The sequence below is a fragment of the Capricornis sumatraensis genome, chromosome 3, assembly GCF_032405125.1.
Source record: "Capricornis sumatraensis isolate serow.1 chromosome 3, serow.2, whole genome shotgun sequence".
NCBI lineage: Eukaryota > Metazoa > Chordata > Mammalia > Artiodactyla > Bovidae > Capricornis > Capricornis sumatraensis.
In genome coordinates this window covers 21,311,430-21,331,385 of record NC_091071.1, presented here as the reverse complement: position 1 = coordinate 21,331,385, position 19,956 = coordinate 21,311,430, and the positions used below count along the sequence as shown (strand labels likewise).

At 48.7% G+C, this 19,956-nt stretch overlaps 1 protein-coding gene and 1 pseudogene across 2 annotated transcripts in view; one reads left to right on the top strand and one right to left on the bottom strand.

The window, feature by feature from the left end:
• Positions 1 to 143: 143 nt before the first annotated feature.
• The window catches only part of USP31 (ubiquitin specific peptidase 31), a 77,207-nt gene continuing 57,394 nt past the window's right edge, over positions 144 to 19,956 (bottom strand). The window contains exons 12-16 of one of the 2 annotated variants that reach the window (XM_068968931.1): positions 14,859 to 14,978; positions 12,157 to 12,382; positions 5,491 to 5,649; positions 3,812 to 3,964; positions 144 to 1,711 (exon numbers count right to left, since the gene is read on the bottom strand). In XM_068968931.1, the coding sequence (XP_068825032.1) occupies positions 144 to 1,711; positions 3,812 to 3,964; positions 5,491 to 5,649; positions 12,157 to 12,382; positions 14,859 to 14,978 (2,226 nt within the window). The remainder of the gene's footprint in view (positions 1,712 to 3,811; positions 3,965 to 5,490; positions 5,650 to 12,156; positions 12,383 to 14,858; positions 14,979 to 19,956) is intronic. The other variant, XM_068968932.1, reaches the window with a different exon arrangement.
• On the top strand, positions 14,994 to 19,950 carry LOC138075524 (T-complex protein 1 subunit zeta pseudogene; annotated as a pseudogene).

Genomic DNA, 19,956 nt, shown 5'->3' with positions numbered 1-19,956 from the left:
ACACACACACACACACACACACACAGCAGGCACATGACCCCCCCCAAAAATACAAAACAGAAGCATAAAGGGCTTTGGTGGGAGGGAAGGGGTTCTAAATAAATTAACATCTTTACAGATAAAACACCTGGACTGCAGAAGTATCACTGAGGTTTCTGAGAAGGCCGTGCAGAGGTTTGCATGCTAGAAGGTAACTTTCTGGAGGATTTCTCAGCAGGCTGCCTGCACCCAGGAGACGAGGGCGCTGCAGAATCGAGCTGAGAAGTCTTGGGCTTGCGAGCGGACAGCAGGGAAAGTTTAGCAGCAGCGGGGTCCTTGGAGGCGAGCGGCTCTTTCCCAACCGCACTGGCATTTGGCTGCTGGGAGCCTGGCGACTGGGAGCCTTTCTCTGCCTTGTCATCCACTGCGCTCTTACAGACGGACCTGACGGAGCCCCCGCCCGCCTTCTTGGACAGCAAGGCGGTCTTGCCTAGATCTGTTGACCGCCGGGTCTCTTTCTGTCTCAAGGCCGACTTGAAGAAGGACAGCCCCTTGTCCTCGGACTTGCTGTCCCTCTTCAGACCAGCCTTCACGCTCATGCTGGGGGAGCGCAGGCTGGCCATGGAGGAGCTCCGCACGTGCTTGCTATCCGCCCTGCCGTCCCCGGCCCTGGCCTGGCTCACGCGCGGGGAGTTGGGTTTGGAGCTGGAGGTGACGCTGGCCCTGTCGGAAACCAGGCTGTGTCTGGAGCCCTCTCGGCTTAAGCTCCTGTCTGAAGTCCTGCTCTTCCCAGGAGGGAAGGGGCCCCTCGGGGCAGGGCCTGAGGCTTTCTTTGCAGATGTGGAGGAAGCAGTGTAAGCGAGGGAAGAAGCCGATTTCTGCTTCTGGAGCGAAGGGGACGACACGGACTCGTGGGACTTGGGGGAGGACTCCTTCTTTGGGGCAGGGGCAGGGGAGGAATGCCGTCCACTGGCCCTGGAAGAAGAATCGGCTTTGCTTCGGGAGCGGGAGGGCTTTACGGACACTTTCACGGGAACGGGAGAAGAAGGGGACGTACTGGAAAGAGAGGACTCCTGGCTGGCCAAGGCTGGTCTCCCCTTCCGCAAGCTTCGATCTGGCTCAGAAGCGCCTTTGGCGCTGGGGGATCTCTTGGTTGTGCTCTCTGGTTTCTTTGCGAGGGAGCCTGGGTGGCTTGGGGATTTCACCTCTTTGACTGGAGAGCTGTCTACAGAATCGCTCTGATCCACGTAAGCAATCTGGTTATTGTTATCAAATGGATCAGAGACAGGGGGCAAGTGATCCCCGTGTGCTGAGCTTCTGCTCTGTGTGTCCGCCACGCTGGAGTTCAACTTGCGGGCATCTGACTCGTCTCTGAACACACCTTCCATGACAGCCAGAGGGGCTCGACCCACAGCCTTGTGCTCCCGCCGACTGTGACTGTCACTCGAGTCCTGGTGGCTGCTGGACAGGTTCCTCAAGCTACCGAAGCAGGAGATGGAGACCTTGTCATCCACTGCCTCCCCGATCTTCTCCAGGGTGGACGCAGAGGTGTGAATCGGAGAGTCTCCTGAGAAGCGGGAAGGGGAACTGGAGCGCATTTGCAGCTTGGCAGACAGGGACCAGGAAGGCCGGATGCAATTTTCATTGACGGCCAAGGGGCTGGTGACAGACGGTCTAGATGACAAGCTCTGGCGCTGGACACTTCTCACGAACGGACGAGTTGAGAAGCCTCCTGAATGCAGCGAAGAGATTACCGTTAAGCCAAGCCAACAAGATGCGCTAGTAACATCTACAGAACAAAGGCAGGCCAGCCTCAGGGGATGACGGGAGCGTGACCTTCAGAGCCAGTGCGTCTGGGGTCAGTGAGTCATCACGTGGTTTTAACTTTTCTGAGCCTTTACCTATAAAATAGGGGCATTCTAACTTCGGGAGCAGCAAAGCACCTTCTTGCTCAACATCAGGGCTCAGCAGACTTTTACTCTAACGGCCAAGACAGTAAATATTTTAGGCTTTGTGGGGCAGCTGTTCAACTCTGCCACCCTAGTGCAAAAGCAGCCACAGGCAACAAATAAACAAACAGGCGTGGCTGTGTTCCAACAAAACTTTTTTTTGTTAACAAATAAAGACAGGGGCCATATTTGGCCTGTGGGCCATAATTTCCTGACCCTTGTAACTCACAGAGCTACTAGAAGAATTAAATAAAGTCTTCAAAGTCCTGTGCCCGGCAAGGCACCCGACATTGCACACTGCTCAATAAACGTGAGCAGTTCATCTTACTAAGGACGCTGGGGCCCACAGCAGCAAGGTCCGTGCCCATGACCACAAAGGTAATTAGAGGCAGAGCCAGCAACAGAACCACAACCCCTTCCCCCAACTCAACATCACAGGCAGGTGGGCCTGTGATCGCTGACTGTGAATGCCATCAGTGGAAAGGACTAGAGACAATACGCTTCTACCCTGAGTGCCTTAAAACTTTCAAGAAAAATATTCATAATTAGAGCAGTAAGTGACTTTGAACTTCCAAAGAAAATATTCTAAATGAAATTCTCCACACTTGCTACTGGAGCTGTGGTATTAATACAGCTCCATCTGGATGAGACCCTGAGAGACAGGCCCTGGTCCATGGGCATCACCCAGCACGACTGTATGATGATGACCCCAAAGAGGATACCGATTCCCCCAACTCCGCCATTTAAAACAGACTGGAGGCAAACCATATCTAGGCTCACTGTTGAAACAGTGAGCTCGAAGTTTAAAGGCTTTGCTGAAAACCACCTCTAAATAATAAACAAGCCGAGGGGCACTGTCAGTTTTTCATGAAATGTCAGGAGTGCCAGCCAGGAGCTTGGTGGTTACATCCCAAGACTCTTACGCTACACATGAAGATGCAACAGTTGGAAGAAGGGGCAGAGCTGGAGGTGGGTCGGAGTTCTCCACGTCGGGCCTTCCTCCAGACTCCCGTTTTCTTCCTGCAGTTTGTGTTCAGATTTACCCATCACCACCAGCAAGCAGCAGTTTACTAGAAGCAATGGAAATGCAGGCCACAGACTGACTGAGGCCTGCGGGGGTGAGTCACTGAGCTCATGGTATCCCATAGAGGCTGAGCTCGCTCTCTCCCCCTCCCAACGCTCAGGACTCCAGCTGCCTGATCGCCTCCTCCCAGCTTGGGGTCCTGGGTGGAACGGAGGGCTGTGTTGCCACTAGTTCAGCGGGAGCTGAAGGCCAAAACACCAGAGCTCAATTTTTATCAGCTTTTCCAAGCTTGCATACTGTGACTATTTTCAAAATTCCCCCAAACAGCTTTATGCAAAGGCAATGGCTTCTGTTCTAGCTGCTTCTGCACTCCCCAAGCACACACCACAAGTCCCCTCCAGGGAGACAGCGTGGTGGGAAGGAGAAGCCGAGCAAGTCAGGCGCTCCCACACCAGGCCCCGCATAGCAGCTCATCCCCAGGCAGCCTCCCGCAAAGCCCTCGGCAAATCGCAAGCTTGCTGAGTCCCCTCACAGCTACTCTGAAGAGTTTAAGAAGCACTTTGATTAAACTGTACCCATTACCATACAGAGTTAAAGTTCTAACCTCCACGTTTAGATTTTAAAAGTGAAAAACGACAAAGTGGAAGGAGAAAGTCCTGGATCCCAGAGGGAAAGCGAAAGGCCCGGTGATATAAAAGGTTACATACAATGGTGACCACAGCAACGCAGTCCCCTCACTGTCACCCTCTTTTATGTTCCCCCAACCCCTTCTTGGGACTTGGCTCCTCAATACGAGGGAGCCTGTGTGCATGTCCACAAGTCGCCGTTTTGGAAATCTGTCACCGAAACCCAGACCCACCGTCGTCTTCACTCCTCTCCCCGGTCATCTCCACGGACTCAGACAGCGAGGCCAGGGAGGTGCGTCTGGAGGAAGCCGCAGAGGTCACGCTGGCTTGCTTGCTCCCTGGGAGTCGGCTCACCCAGTGTTCACACAAGGAGGAACTCGTGGAGCCTGCAGGAAAGGAAGCGGGCACCGAGGTTAGGCCAGAAGCCCGGGGTCCTCACTGTCGGGCCAGCGCTAACTCCCAGACCCCACACCATGCCCGCTCGAATGCCCGCTGTGAAGATGAAAAAGAGGGCAGACTCCCACTCACGTCTGTAGCTGTAAAATCCAAGTACAGGGACGGACACTTCATAAAGCAAAGTCTTAAGAGCCAGCAACAGAATGGAACAGACACAACTGTTCATACCTTCCATCTACCCTAGAAACGTTTACTGAGCACTACAGCACTGTTCTAAGCACTTGCAGTAATACTCCAGAGAGACGAAAGCAAGCAGCGGTGTACTGCTACTTTCTTGGCCTGTTTGGTGAAATTTTTAAATCATTTAAACCACAGTATTAATATACAACAAGCAAGCACACACACACACACATACACACACAGGGCCACGTGCCGTTCTGTCTTGTCTGTTCCAGGAAGGCCCTTAAATATGAGTTAGGACAACAGAAACCCCTCCTGAGATGGAGCGCGTGCAGCAGCATGGCCGGCTCGAGGCCTCAAGGGGGTGTTGGGTCCGAGCACATCTGACTCTGGAAAGCACTGCGGGACGGCACTAGAGCCGTGAGTTCGCGCCTTCTGTGAACGAAGACAGCAGCTTCAGACTGAGTGCTGTACCGCGTGGGGCGTGATGCACCAGGGGTCTCTCTGCCTCAGCGACACTTTCTCTGAGCGGCTTCCGGCTTATTCCTCACAAGCTTTGAGGGGCGCAGGGATGAAAAACTGATCACACACTGCCACGTTCCAGAACTCTGTCCTATTCTCTCAACCCTAACGTGGCATTAAGACGCCTTCTCCCCATTTGGATTGTGTGTGGCTACATCAACATTAAGTGTGGATACTGGTTCTTGTGTTTGTTTAACACAACAGACTAGATCTCATCAAACTAAACCCAAGCCCTCTGAGATTATTACAGCCTTCAATCCTTCCCCTAACAGAATAGGCTAATCTTACTGGAAAAAAAGAATAATTTGTAACGGTGCTTTACCCTTTACAAAAGGCTTTAACGCCAAGTTTACCTGATCTGCTGGACGCAACGACCTCATGAGGTAGGTAGTATTATTACACCCATGTTATGGATGACAAATATGTGGCTTAGATGGGACATGCTCCAAGATAACCCAACCAAGGGGTGGCAAAGCCGAGTCTGGTTCTGTTTCCAAATCGCTCGGTCCCTCTACTCTTCGAGCGCCCAGTGGTGCTCCTCAGCTCCCTCGCTCACTGACTCCACAAGTAAACACACGAGCGTGCACTGAGCCGGGCTCCACTCCACCTCCAAGGCAACTCCTGGTCACAGCTGCTTGCACATTCCAGCCCCGTCTCCTTGACTGCAACCATTCTGTCTTCAGATTAAATGCAAATGTGACAATTAACCTGATCCAACCGGCAGAATCAGAGGATCTTCTGGAGAAGTCCTCTGGATCATCAAGTACCACCTTCCGTTCTCAGAAAAACCGCCCCTGGAGTAGAATGGTCTTACCTGCCACCGAGCTGTTGGCCGACCACGATGGTATAGCCGTCCGCCTCTGGTAGAAAAGGATGTATGCCATCTGCGTGCAGACTTCATCTTCCGACAGCTGCTGCACATCACTGTCGTCGAAGCAGTACCAGAGGCCGTCCACAGAGTTCTTGCAGAATGCTGCCAAAGAGAGCCCACCAGCCATCAGCACCGGGGTGGCCACTCTGGCTGCTCCGCTCCACCCACAGACACCGTTTCCTTGCCTCACATAATTTAATAACTTTTTAAGGCTGCAGGCAGTAATGCAGAGAAAGGATTTTAAAAAAAAAAAGCCAAATTCCAAATCAAACACAGGCAAGATGTTTCACGAAATTCCAACCTATTCCAAATGGATGAAATTCTACTTAATCTTAGAAAATGAGTATTTAGTTAAACCAACGGCTTTCAACCAGAGATGATTTTGCCCCAGGGGACACCTGGAAATGAATGGAGACATTTTTGATGGTCACAACTTGGGGGTTGGCAGGGCAGGTAGGATACTAATGATGAGTCGGGGGTAGAGACCAGGGCTGCTGCCAAACAGGCTACCCTGCGCAGAACAGGCCCCACAACGAAGAGCTACCAGCAAACATGCTAATGTGCCCAGACTGAGAAGCTCTGCTTTAAGGGTGCTGTAACATTTTAGTGTTTCGAGAACTAGAAATCATGATATTAACAATCAGTTCAGTTCAGTACAGTCGCTCAGTCGTGTCCGACTCTTTGCGACCCCATGAATCACAGCACGCCAGGCCTCCCTGTCCATCACCAACTCCCGGAGTTCACTCAGACTCACGTCCATTAAGTCAGTGATGACATCCAGCCATCTCGTCCACTGTCGTCCCCTTCTCCTCCTGCCCCCAATCCTTCCCAGCATCAGAGTCTTTTCCAATGAGTCAACTCTTCACATGAGGTGGCCACAGTACTGGAGCTTCAGCTTCAGCATCATTCCCTCCAGAGAAATCCCAGGGTTGATCTCCTTCAGAATGGACTGGTTGGATCTCCTTGCAGTCCAAGGGACTCTCAAGAGTCTTCTCCAACACCACAGTTCAAAAGCATCAATTCTTCGGCGCTTAGCTTTCTTCACAGTCCAACTCTCACATCCATACATGACCATAGGAAAAACCATACCCTTGACTAGAAGGACCTTTGATGGCAAAGTAATGTCTCTGCTTTTCAATATGCCATCTAGGTTGTTCATAACTTTTCTTCCAAGGAGTAAGTGTCTTTTAATTTCAAGGCTGCAGTCACCATCTGCAGTGATTTTGGAGCCCAAAACAACAAAGTCTGACACTGTTTCCACTGTTTCCCCATCTATTTCCCATGAAGTGATGGGACCAGATGCCATCTTCGTTTTCTGAATGTTGAGCTTTAAGCCAACTTTTTCACTCTCCTTTTTCACTTGCATCAAGAGGCTTTTTAGCTCCTCTTCACTTTCTGCCATAAGGGTGGTGTCATCTGCATATCTGAGGCTACTGATATTTCTCCTGGCAATCTTGATTCCAGCTTGTGATTCTTCCAGCCCAGCGTTTCTCATGATGTACCCTGCATAGAAGTTAAATAAGCAGGGTGACAATATACAGCCTTGACGTACTCCTTTTCCTATTTGGAACCAGTCTGTTGTTCCATGTGCAGTTCTAACTGCTGCTTCCTGACCTGCATATAGGTTTCTCAAGAGGCAGGTCAGGTGGTCTGGTATTCCCATCTCTCAGAATTTTCCACAGTTTATTGTGATCCACACAGTCAAAGGCTTTGGCATAGTCAATAAAGCAGAAATAGATGTTTTTCTGGAACTCTCTTGCTTTTTCCATGATCCAGCAGATGTTGGCAATTTGATCTCTGGTTCCTCTGCCTTTTCTAAAACCAGCTTGAACATCAGGAAGTTCACGGTTCATGTATTGCTGAAGCCTGGCTTGGAGAATTTTGAGCATTACTTTACTAGCATGTGAGATGAGTGCAATTGTGCGGTAGTTTGAGCATTCTTTGGCACTGCCTTTCTTTGGGATTGGAATGAAAACTGACCTTTTCCAGTCCTGTGGCCACTGCAGCAGCTAATACTTGTTTAACACTTGTTATGTATATCTCATTTGATCCTATATAATTTGTTCTATCACTACTCCCATTTTACAGAGGCTCAAAACGATTAACCAGCTTGCCCAAGGCCACACAGCTGGTAAAGCACGGGGTCCAGTCTGTTTCAGAATTATCTAGTCCTCAAGCTTGTTCTTAAACCCCCACCCTATCCTGCCTCCCTCAGAGGCAGCAAAACGGTGCCTCATGGAAGTCCCCCAGCAAACTGAGAATGGGGGCTGATGAATGCATGCGGCCTTCTCTCCAGATCAAATTCTAAGCCTGAGATAAGAATCAAGAGTGTTGAAGCATCAGCAAGAATCTTGATCCGGAAAGCTATATGCGTACCAGTACTTTCTAACTTATTGGGGTGAACATAAATGAGTGCTGCAACATTTGGCTGAATGCCGGAACAGACTCAGTAGGTGCCCGGGGGGCAGGACACATAAGGTCCCCGAGTGGCACCAGGAGTGACAGCCTTGATAGGCCACAACCACTGGGTGAGTATGGACTCCGAGGAGATGAAAGGGACCAGGCGAGGCAGGGCTACACCAGACAGGTGCCAACAAAGAAGAGCAGGTGAAGAATCTATGACTGCAGGGTAGGAAGTCGTCTGCAGCTGTGGACTCACTGGAACCAGAGGGGAAAGTGCAAATGGAGCTGGTAAAACAGCAACTGTCTGGTCAGTGGCGTGGTCAGGCTTGATACACTGTGGCCCAGCTGGAGACAGGTGCTGTTCAGGAGTGGGAGGAGGGGCGGGAGGGCAACTGTACGGAGGAGCGTGCCCGAGAGAAGGTGGCAGGGCAACCGTGTTCCAGCTCCAGTCTGCTTCTCCTCGGGGTGCTCTGTCCTCAGACACAGCATGGAAACTTTCAGGGGCTCATCAACGGGCTAATGATGTATTTATAAAATAATTCTGTGTGCTTTTCTTCCCAGCGCTGTTTCCTAAATTGTTTTCTAGACCAGTGCTATGCAAACTGTGTCTCACAGACTGGTGCCAGACCACAGGAGAAGCACCAAAACGGGGTGAGCATTTAAAAACATTCATAGTAGTCTGATGTTTTTATTGTGTTTTTGAGTAAGTTCTGGCTCACGAAGGACTGGAAATTTCTTAAAAGATTTAAGAAATCTTTTAAAAGGTTCTTCATTGCAGATCATTTAAGCAGCACTGTTCTAGAATCATTACAAGTCAGCCATATGTATACCATGTAACTATAGGTAGAACCAGTGCAAAATAAAGAACACATTAAAATAAACATCCCAAGTGAAAGCTTAGAAGTAAGGTATCTTTAACTTAACAATGCTCAAGTACTTAAATGTTCTTATGCAAGAAGCAGTGGTATGGTCTAAGCATGGGAAGTAAAGTAAGTCAAGTCGCTCAGTCGTGTCCGACTCTTTGCGACCCCATGGACTATAGCCCACCAGGCTTCTCCGTCCATGGGATTTTCCAGGCAAGAATACTGGAGTGGGTTGCCATTTCCCAACCCAGGGATTGAACCCGGGCCTCCCTCATTGTAGGCAGACGCTTTACCGTCTAAGCATGGGAAAGGGGAAATAAATGCAGGAAATATCTGAGTCACTCCTAGGTTAACAGGCCCCAAGAAGCAGACATGAGCATTTCAGCTCCCTTGCACGGCCACTAGGTTAGAATACGGTTCTTCGCCTAACGTCACAGAGCTAGGAACACGTGTCTAGCTTCTAGCCCACACTCCTCTAATTGTACTGCCTCCAAGGTAGCTATGGGTTTCCAGGCACTTTCCAGTCTATCCCATAAAAAGAGCAACATGAGGCTAGCATGTCCTATTTTCCTCAACAGTTTCTAGCTAGAAACCATGCAACACGCTTGTCCATATTTTCCTGAGAAACAGTGTTCCACATGCAAGATTCTTTACCAAAGCTGAGGCTACACAAACACCAACCAGGGATGCTGGAGGTGTTACTTCACTAGCTAATAAGTGAAATTAAATTCCCTCTAAGTCCCTTTCAATTCTCAGAGTCCCTGAGTACATAACTCTGTGACTTAGTATCAAGGAATGGAGATATGACCAGGAATGCCCCAAGATGAAAAATCCAACTAGATACACAAAGGGGTTCCCACAGAATATAAATACAAAATATGTAAGATACAAAATCTAGTATTAAAATCTGGCTTTAATAGATCTTTTCAGTAGATTCTCTATCTCCTTTTTCTCCTAGAAAGTGCTTCCTAGGGCAAGTAGAGGCCATCCAAAGCGCTCCACGATGAGATACACTCCAAGTTGGGTCATTCCTTTCACAACTGACTGCAGCCTGCAGCATCTAAATATTGAAAGAATTTGAACTTACTGGGTTTCAAGAACAAAAGATTGTGTCCAGTCACACTCAAGCTCTTGCCTCCTGGAGGAAGAGCAAGTTAAGAGAGGAAGTGTGCAAGGCCAAGGACAGGGCCAACCCTCCTCCACCTCCCCCTGCATTTACGAACCAACAGCACCCTGGGGCTCTGTGGTGGAAACCATTGAACTGAGGACACAACAAAGTCCCAGAGAAGTGTTTCTGCCAAACGGGCTGAGTGGGAAGGACGCAGAAACCCGAGTCCTGGCCACCCACACATCAAGTTCCCCACACACACAGATGTCCAGGCAAGAAGCCCCCAGTATATGTGCCTCCCCAGCATGCATGCCCTGAACCCCATCACTCCATTTCTGAGACTCAATCTCAAAGAGATACAGAAGGGGACTATGTACAAAGGTGTTCACCACTGTCATCCTCAAAGTTAAACACCAGAAATAATGTATGTGTTCAACAACAGGAAACGGTTATATATCACACTAGAGTTTCATCATCAGAATATCCTGCAGGCATTAAAAATAACGTTTACAAAAACTAAGTGTCTGCTCCGTGAGTGTAGGTGGCAGGTTACTAACCGCAACTTCCCCTGACCCTCCAGGAAGGGGGTGCTTCAGCCACTCTCTCCTCCCGGAACCCACAGTCCACACTTCAATCACAGAACCTAATACACACGTCCACTCTTTCATATTATGTGTGCCTACGCCATCCCAACCATTTGTTTACACTCTTAGAAGACAGAGGCTGAGGTTTTTTTAGTTTCCAACATGCCTCTGATATGTTATGGCCCATGGCAAGCAAGAAACAGAGCAGGTGCTCCATAGAGGTTCACCTGAACAGAGCCCATCAGTACAAATCACAACAGTATAAAGTAACGGCCAAAACTTACAGAAAACATTGGAAGCAAACGCCACTTATCAGAATGTTACCTACTTACAACGGATATCATTCAGCCTTAAAAAAGAAGGAAAATTCGACACACAGTACAACATGGGTGACTCTTAAATACATTACACTAAGGGAAGTAAGCCAGACACAAAAGGACAAATACCGTATGACTCACTTACACGAGATACCCAGAGTAATCAGCTTCACAGAAAGAACGGTGGCTGCCAGGGACTGGGGAGGGGTCAACAGGGAGTTACTGCTTAATGGATACAGAGTTTCAATTTGGGAAGATGAAAGAAATTTGAGAGGGACAGTGGTCATGACTGCACGAAGATATGAATGAATTTAATGACACTGAACTGCTGCTGCTGCTGCTGAGTTGCTTCAGTCGTGTCCAACTCTGCGCAACCCACCAGGCTCCCTCGTCCCTGGGATTCTCCAGGGAAGAACACTGGAGTGGGTTGCCATTTCCTTCTCTAATGTGTGAAAGCGAAAAGTGAAAAGGAAGTTGCTCAGTCGTGTCCGACTCTTAGCAACCCCATGGACTGCAGCCCACCAGGCTCCTCCGTCCATAGGATTTTCCAGGCAAGAGTACTGGAGTGGGCTGCCATTGCCTTCTCCGGAACCGTAGGCTTAAAAATAGTTAAAAAGGACAATTCTGTTGTGTGTTATTTATCACAGTTTCTAAAAATATTACCTTTTTTTTTCTTTTGAAGTTTTTGGCCATGCCACACAGCACGTGGGCTCTGAGCTCCCCGACCAGGGACTGAACCCCCACCCCCTACAGTGGAAGTGCAAAGTCTTGATCACTGGACTCCAGGGAATGCCCACCACCATTTTCTGAGTAATAATCTCACAAATTATTTTGGAGTGGTATCCTCATGGGTTGATGGCACTATTCTTTTTGCCTCTTTCTAGTCTCTAAATTTCATGATGAGCACTATTGCTCTGACAAATAAAAAATAAATAAATTTGAACACAAAGCAAAAAGAAAAACCCTTACAAGTCACTTTAAAGACACTGTTAAAAAAAAGTGGTCCACAAACACTCCAAATCAGGGAGATGCTAGGCCCTCAAGGAAGCAGAGCAGAACCTTAAATGGGGCTGTGCAGGTGAGGTCAAGAAGGCAAGTCCTGGGTGAGCCAGACGAGGCCACCCCTCTGCACAGGCCACCACTCTCCCTGCTCGGGTCAGAGCCTGACCAGATGAGGCCAGGGAACAGAGAACTGGAAGGTGAAAGCTGCCCTCGTGGTCAGCACACTTCCCGCTGGAAGAGAAAGCAAGGTTCTAAAGCACAGCCACCCTGTCGCAAGCACAACACGTCGGGGGGACCGTCAGCACAGGCGCCCGGCCTCTCGCGCTGCAGACCTGTGTAGTGCCCCCCTTGCATGGTGCCATGGTGATTGCACACGGCATACAGGTCATAGATGTAGTCCTCAGGATCCCTCCCGAGTCCGTAGGGCCGTCTCCATGGAGACCAGTGGGACGGCAGACTCCAGCTGCTCTGGCTTCGCTTGACCACGTGAGGTGTCATATCCAGGCCGGTCAAAGGGAACTTGATCATGTTCTGAAGTTTCATACGCTTGTCTCCTTCCTGTTGCAAGAAGAAAAACAAGTCCTGATGGCATGTTCATGTGAGCAGAGGGTAGGCCAGTTCAGCATGAAAGGCAGACTCTATCGGCTGAAGCAGGTTTGAGTTTCCTATCTGATGTTTCCAAAGACATACGACACAGGGAACAGGTTAACACTGTTAACTACTGGGGTTGGCCAAAAAGTTCATTCACGTTTTTCCGTAAGATGCTATAGACTAACCTGAACGAACTTTCTGGCCAACCAATACCTAGAGGGTTTTAATATCACCAAAAATGGAACCCGTGATTAACTACATGTAAGAGGATAACGAGCCTTCTGGCCCTTACCTAATAAAGGCTTTTAACGTGCAAAATGACAATTTCCGGTGGTTCATCCGGAGGCGTGAAAAGGAATGGAGTAACAACATACGTCAAGGGACAGCCCGGTGTTGGCACCAAACTCATGGAACAGGGCGTCTTCCTGGCCCACCTCCTCCAGCAAGTACATGCAAAGTTAACAGTGACTTAGCTTGCTACCTTCACTGAGCTGACAACCTTAGGCAATCTGGAAATCTTGCCATGAGTTGAAACATATCTACTGAATGTTTCCTGTGTCTATAGTGAAAGTCGCTCAGTCGTATCTGATTCTTTGCAACCTCATGGACTATATACAGTCCATGGAACTCTCCAGGCCAGAATACTGGAGTGGGTAGCCTTTCCCTTCTCCAGGGGATCTTCCCAACCCAGGGATCAAACCCAGGTCTTCCACACTGCAAGCAGATTCTTTACCAATTGAGCCACAAGGGAAGCCCTTCTGTGTCTATGGGGGCTTTAAAAAAATGAATCTAAGGGGAGAGAAAAGTTCCTAAGAGAAAGGGAGGCAGGTCCTGCATTATCAGGCTAAAGAACCTGGACCCTGCTCTGTAGTCAAGGGGGAAGCTTGGGGAGGAAGCTTGGGGGAAGTCAAGGGGAGGCTCTGAGGCAGGAGGTGATGTCATCAGAGCTGTCATGAAGTAGTGCCCAAAATGCGCTCGAGAGGGAAGAGCAGTGTAGGTTACAAAACCAATAAAAAGACACCGCAACTGCAACCTGCTGGGAAGGAGCGGAAAGCTGGAACTGGCAGGATGACAGCAAGAATGGGGAGAAGAGGACACATACGGAAGGAAGTGGGGAGGACAAGCAAGCCTAGGTGTCAGGGACAAGAAAGAATAGTCAAAGATGACACTACAGTTTTGAGCTGGGGCACTGGAGGTGTGATTATATGTCTTCAAAAGAAACAGAAAGCAAAGGACATCAGTCTGTGTGGGTGGAAAGAGACAGAGGGCTGGGCAAACCCCCAGCGGGCCGTCCACCCACAGACCTCAATGGAGGTGTGCAGCTGGGACACTCAAGGCAAATGCTCACTCCTCACTAGCACAGGGGCTGGACTCCAAACCTCCGTGTGCAAGCCCTGCCCCAGCGACCACGTGCGCCCCCAACATCTTCACTTCATCAGCGAGTCCCAGAGATCTCCCAAATCGATCCAGGTCTCTCCACCTCCACTGCCGCAACTCCAATGCCAGCCATCAGCCGGGCCTGCCCTGGATAAATGGCCTCCTTCAGACCTCCCCATCTGCATCCTTGTAGCCTCTAACTCTCCACACAGCAGCCTGAATGGTCTCCTCAAATCACGCCTTTGGTCATGTTGCTTCACTGGTTCAGAATCCCACTCTGCCTACAAGGGTTGGATTACCAGCCACCGCCGGCCTCTTCTACTTCGACTCACGCCTTTCTCCCCAACCCCCCGGACCTCCAGCCACACTGGCCTCAGCTCTCAGCCTCCTGCCCTGCTCTGCACCCACTGCATCCAGGTACTATACACGTGCTCCTCCGTCACCTGCTGCAGGCCTCCTCCTAATCTTCCAGATCCATACCTTCTTGCAGCCAGGCTCAGAGACTCCTTCCAGCATCTACCTTTCATTTACCTCCCTTACAAGGGGGCGGCCCGGGACAGCTCTAACCTCAGGAACAGACAAGCCTTTTTGGGAGAACTGACTCACAAAGCCATACAATGCAAAGCAGATTTTCTTCGTATACATGTATGACTCATCTCCCCAACTGTACAACAGCTCCTTGGAAGCAGGACAACACCCGTTATTAATTTAGGTAGAAACAGAATTCTTCCCGCCCCCAGAAAGGAGCTCAAATTTTTTTTTTAAATCCCAAAGCACACTTACTTGAGCACAACATTTACAAATCTAAAGCAAATCCTCAGGAACAAAGTAAAACATCTGCCGTATGAACTAAAATGGTTAGGATTCAAAGGTCACAGGACGCTTGAACTTTGCTTTGGGAAAGAACAACACAGGGCCCCAAACGCAGGGGAAAATGTGGGTCTGTAACAACACAAGATCGTGGGCTCACATGGGGACACAAAAGAACCATCCCCAACAGCCCGCCAGTAGGGGGCCTAAGACACCTGGTCACAGCGCTCTCCCCTAGGCCAGAGGATCTCCTTACCTGTCGAAATCTCTTCAGATGTATAATCAGCACGTCGGGCAGAGTCCAGAGGCTCAACGTAATGCTGCCCTGCTGCAGCTGCTTACAGTGCGGGCACCGCCAGGCGTCGTCGGGGGCAAGCTGGAAACAAGGAGTATGACGCTGTTAGTGCTGCTTAAGAAGGACCCATACAGGTGACAACAGCCTTGTCTCCTCACTTCTGGGCCAAGGCATGGCACAACTCTGAATCCCTCCACAAACTACGTTTAACGGGAGTCAAGGAAAAACACAATCAAAGGGCTAGGGTTGGCACCCCAACACTGGCTGAACAGCTACTGCTGCTATCGTTCACTTGCTAAGTTGTGTCCGACTCTGTGACCCCACGGACTGCAGCACGCCAGGGTTCCCTGTCCTTCACTAGCTCCCGGAGTTTGCGCAAACTCATGTCCATTGAGTCGGTGATGCTACATAACCATCTCACCCTCTGTTGCCCTCTTCCTCTTTTGCCTTCAATCTTTCCCAGCATCAGGGTCTTTTCCAATGATTGCTGAACAGACTCTCAAAAAGGAATGACCAATGAAGTAAATCCTATATAAAGATGTTAAATGTCACAGAAGCTCATCATACTCCCAAACTCCCAATTTCTGTATTGACAGAAATTGCCTTTCTGTCAATACAGTTCACCTTTCTCCTCCTCCTCCTGTATGTCCTACCCCAGCAAATATCACTACCACAGAACACAGGGGTCATCCTAAAGCCTCAAATCCTTCCCTCTTCCTCCACTCCATATCCCTCCAAGATAACGCCCCTCTAACATTCCTCACACCTGTCTCCTTCCTTCTCCATCCCCTCAACCCAGCTTAATTCAAAGTCCTCACTCACTCTCACCTCTTCTTCCTCTAGCCTCTTAATTGCTCTTCCTCCTCAAACACCCAACTGCCCCAGACAATCCTCCCCCTCCTGCTGCCGCCGAGGTCTTTCTCAACACCAGTCTGAAGCCTCAAATCCCTGGGTGTCCCCTCTGCAGGCAAGGGTTTCAGGAAGGGGATTATAGAGGTACTAACAGGACATGTCTGGTGGGAGAGGTTTTTAAATTTCATTCTGGATTTCAGAAGATGCCTCAGATCTGGAACCATTAAGACGATGAAGTGAGGGCAGCCATGGGAACGGAATGGATAGCCGTGCCCTCTGAGATGTCAGAGAGGCCAAGGACAGAACCTGGGGGGATGTGGACTTTTAAGGGAAACAAAGTCACAGAAAGCTGAGGATGCATAGTCAGAAACATAGGCAAGTCAAAAACAATCCTTTCATGCAGACCACGTTAAGAGTGGCAAGAACAGGCTGCTTATCAGAACCACATCCCATGGAGAGGCTGAACGCAGATTGAGCAAAGCCACTGAACTGGGCCCAGGAGGGCCCCGAGGACCCCGGACAGCTGTCAGAAAGCCGAGTCAGAGCGATGACGCGCTGAGAACCCCGGACAGCTGTCAGAAAGCCGAGTCAGAGAGATGACGAGAGGTCTGGGAGGGAGGGAGGGAGAACACACTGAAACCACTAATGATCAAGTCAGGCAGAAAAGAAGAGAGACTGGCAAGAAGGCTTGAAGGGGAAGCAGAGCTCAGGGGATTTCTTTCATGACAGGGAGACCCAGTTGTGTGTGCAGGAAAGATGGGGAGGGACAGGCGTCTGAGTGGCTGGAGCTGAATGAGAACGCTAGACAGGAGGGACCTGCACTGTCATCTGGCAAGCCCACATCTTGGCAACATGCAAACTGTCTACGTAAGTACGTGGCCACCTGGCCCAGTGCTTCTGGTAAAGAAGCAGGCTGTTTGTTTTTTCATTTTCAACACATCGTGAGCAGATACTCCTTTATAAGATACGGTAAGAACGTCATGACAATGTGCAATAGTTTTGACAGTTTCTACAGCAATGCCCTATTCCTGTACTGAGCTCGTCATAAACTGCCACAAAGCTGCCGGGCCTACGGAGCACAGCTGGAGCACGGCTGGCCTCGCCAACTCCTGGCAGGGAAGGCGCTGGCTCAGGAGGCCGCTGCTCCATTTTCAGTCTGTTACAGAGCTCGTCCTCAGATTAAGATGAAATTACTCTCCCTGCAATTTCCAGTCTCTAATTCTGTTTTTTAGTTAAAAGAAGTCCAAATCCTCATCCACAAGATGAAACAGATGAAAATACCTATCAGATCTTCACTTTAGGTCTCCTCTGTCAAAACACATTCAGCCATGCCAGCATTTCCAGACGCACCATCCACGATCCACACTCTCTGCCCGTGCCCCGGGATGTCAGTCTCTTAACAGTGAGCAGCCAAGGTGATGAAGCAGGGTGGTGAGAGCAGGGGTGTCACCACCCGAGACCTGGACACTGTTTCCAAAGCATCCTTAGGCGGCCAACTGCACTGACACTCGCAGATGCTGCTGACCATCACTGAGCTTGCAGAGAGCCTGACCCCAAAATTATCACCATGCAGCCTCAGTCTGGCGTTCTTCTCTTTCCTATCTGAACTGTTATTTCTGGACCCAGTAACTGAGCTTCCCAAGGAACACTCACTCATTCATTGCAGGATATATTTATTGAAAGCCTTCTATGGAAGGGCTGGACCCTGCAGTACTTGCTAGGGTTATTTTATGACCAGGAAAAAGTCTCTTACCTGCCGTGCCCCACCACATCGGCCTCATTTCTGTTTCTCAACCTTTCTTCTACCCGAGGGGCTTTGCTTCTTTATTTACTTGTTTATCCCCACTACACTGTAACAGCCTGAGGGCAAAAATGCTGTCTGTCTTGGCCCCTGCTATAACCCCAGGCCAAGCACAGGACCTGGCACATGTATGTACTCAACAAACAGGTACTGAATGAACAAAGCCTGATTACAAGATCAGTGAGATGTTTTGTAGAACACCAATGTTGTCATTTGGGCTTCCCTGATAGCTCAGTTGGTAAAGAATCTGCCTGCGATGCAGGAGACCTGGTTCTATTCATTGTCACCTAGCAGATCTGCCCAACTTTAATCTTTGAACATCTCCCAAATCAAAAAAAAGCTAAATAGGATAAGGGGCTACACAGAGCATGCAATCAGTCAGGGTCGATGTCAATTGTTTTATATAAGCCCAAGACTAGAAAAATATGTCTAATGGAAACTAGTAAAGGGACTGCCATTAACTGAGTGGCGGAGAAAAGGCTCAGTAAGAAGATGAAAACTACTTTCACACATCTGAAGGATAAACAAGAAAACAGACCTGTTCTCAATTGTTCTTAATGACCTGAGAGTTTGCCTGTGGGTTGTAGCAACTGAGGCCGTATTTCAGGATAACATCAGTCAGTCACCATCAGAGATATCCAAAGAAGAAATAGTGTCTCTGACAAACAGCAGTTGGACAATCATCTATTTGAAATTAGGCAGAAGAACTCAATCATTAGAAAAAAGCTTTGAAGCCCCCTCCAACTCTGAAATTCCATGATTCCCTACATGCAAGAATGAGTAGTAACAATCAGTAGTTGGAATTATGATCCTAAACATCAACTCAAAATCAGATGAACTCTAAGTGCTCTCATCAAGGTGTCTCAAGGTGTCTAAACCTGAAAAGGCTTAAAAACCACACAGGCCTATTGCACAGTGAGCACCAAGAGTGCTTTAGTTCCTTGGTTCTGACTTTGCTATCGTAATATCTGTTCTTTTTCTCTACACTAAAAGGGCTATTTATTTATCCTTTTAAAAGTATTGAGAAAGTCAGCACATTATATTAGCTGCATGAAAGGGTATGAATGATCCAGAATATCCCTCCATAAATTTGTTTTATCATGAACTACAGTTGCATCTAACTAAAGATCTCCAAGTTAGTGGTAGCTTTCTAACTGTGTGTTTAATTCTGTGTGTTTTCATCTCAGAATAATAACAGAAGGATTTTTACAAACTGCAAAGGAAAAGGCACTTTAGCTTTGTCAACGAATCAAAATACACTAAGAGATGGACAGGAAACATTTACTGACACGGCCAAAACATCTCTATATACTGAAATTCATGCTAAACTTGCTGATGTTTTAACAGAAGCAGCAGTAGATTCCATCTTGGTCATTAACAAAAAAGATAAACATAGTGACCCCTTCATGGTTGAGATCATGGAGATGGAACATAAACCTGAAACTACATAAGCTTAATCAGAGATCTTGTTTTGGATGATGGGACATGCCATCCTGATGTGGAAAAAAAAAAAAAGTAAAAGATGCATATATCCTTATATGCAATGTGCCATTAGAATACAAAAAAAAGGAGTGAATTCTGGCTTTTAAAAATAAGAGTGCAGGGGCGAGAGAGAGAGAAATTAGTAAAGAAAATTCACTAAAGATGGAGTTTTAAAAGTAATAAAACTTTACAAAATAAAGTGTGGCTGTGACTTAAAAGGTGTGCTATTGTTAATCAAAAGGGAACTGACTCCTTCGCCTTAAATGCTCTTGCTAAAGAAGGCCTAGTAGCTGTGCACAGAGCTAAGAGCAAGGTGGAGAAGCTGACTCTGGCCTGTGGTGGAGTAGCTCTAAATTCTTTTGATAACCTGAATCCTGGCTGTTTGGGACATGCTGAACTTGTCATGACTACACACTGGGAGAAGACAAGTTCGCCTTTATTGAACTGGTCAAAGGAAAAAATAAGTACACACTCATGCAAATCAAAGAGGCAATAAAAGATGGCTTGAGGGCTGTTCCACAGCTACGATGATGGCTGTGCCGCCCCAGTGCTGGTGCAGCGGGCGTGGCAGGGGCAGATGACAGCCTGGACTGTATACAAGTCCAGTGTGTAAGGGGCAGGGCCCAACTTGGGAGTCCAAGTATTGCTAGTGAATTGCTCACTATTCACAAGGTTCCTGCTCAGAACTTGGGTTCTGACCTTCAGGAAACACCAGGTTAAGTTCAAGCAGAATATTCAGAACCAGGTCAGCTTGTGGGTGTGGACTTGGACGCAGATGAGCCAATGGAAGGCATACGAGGTGACCACTGTGTGAAGAATCAGCTTCATCACTCCTGCCCTGTAACTGCCACCAACATTCTCCTGGTTGATGAGTTTATCAGAGCTGGGATGTCTCCTCTAAAAGGAAAGTTGAATTGAAGCTTC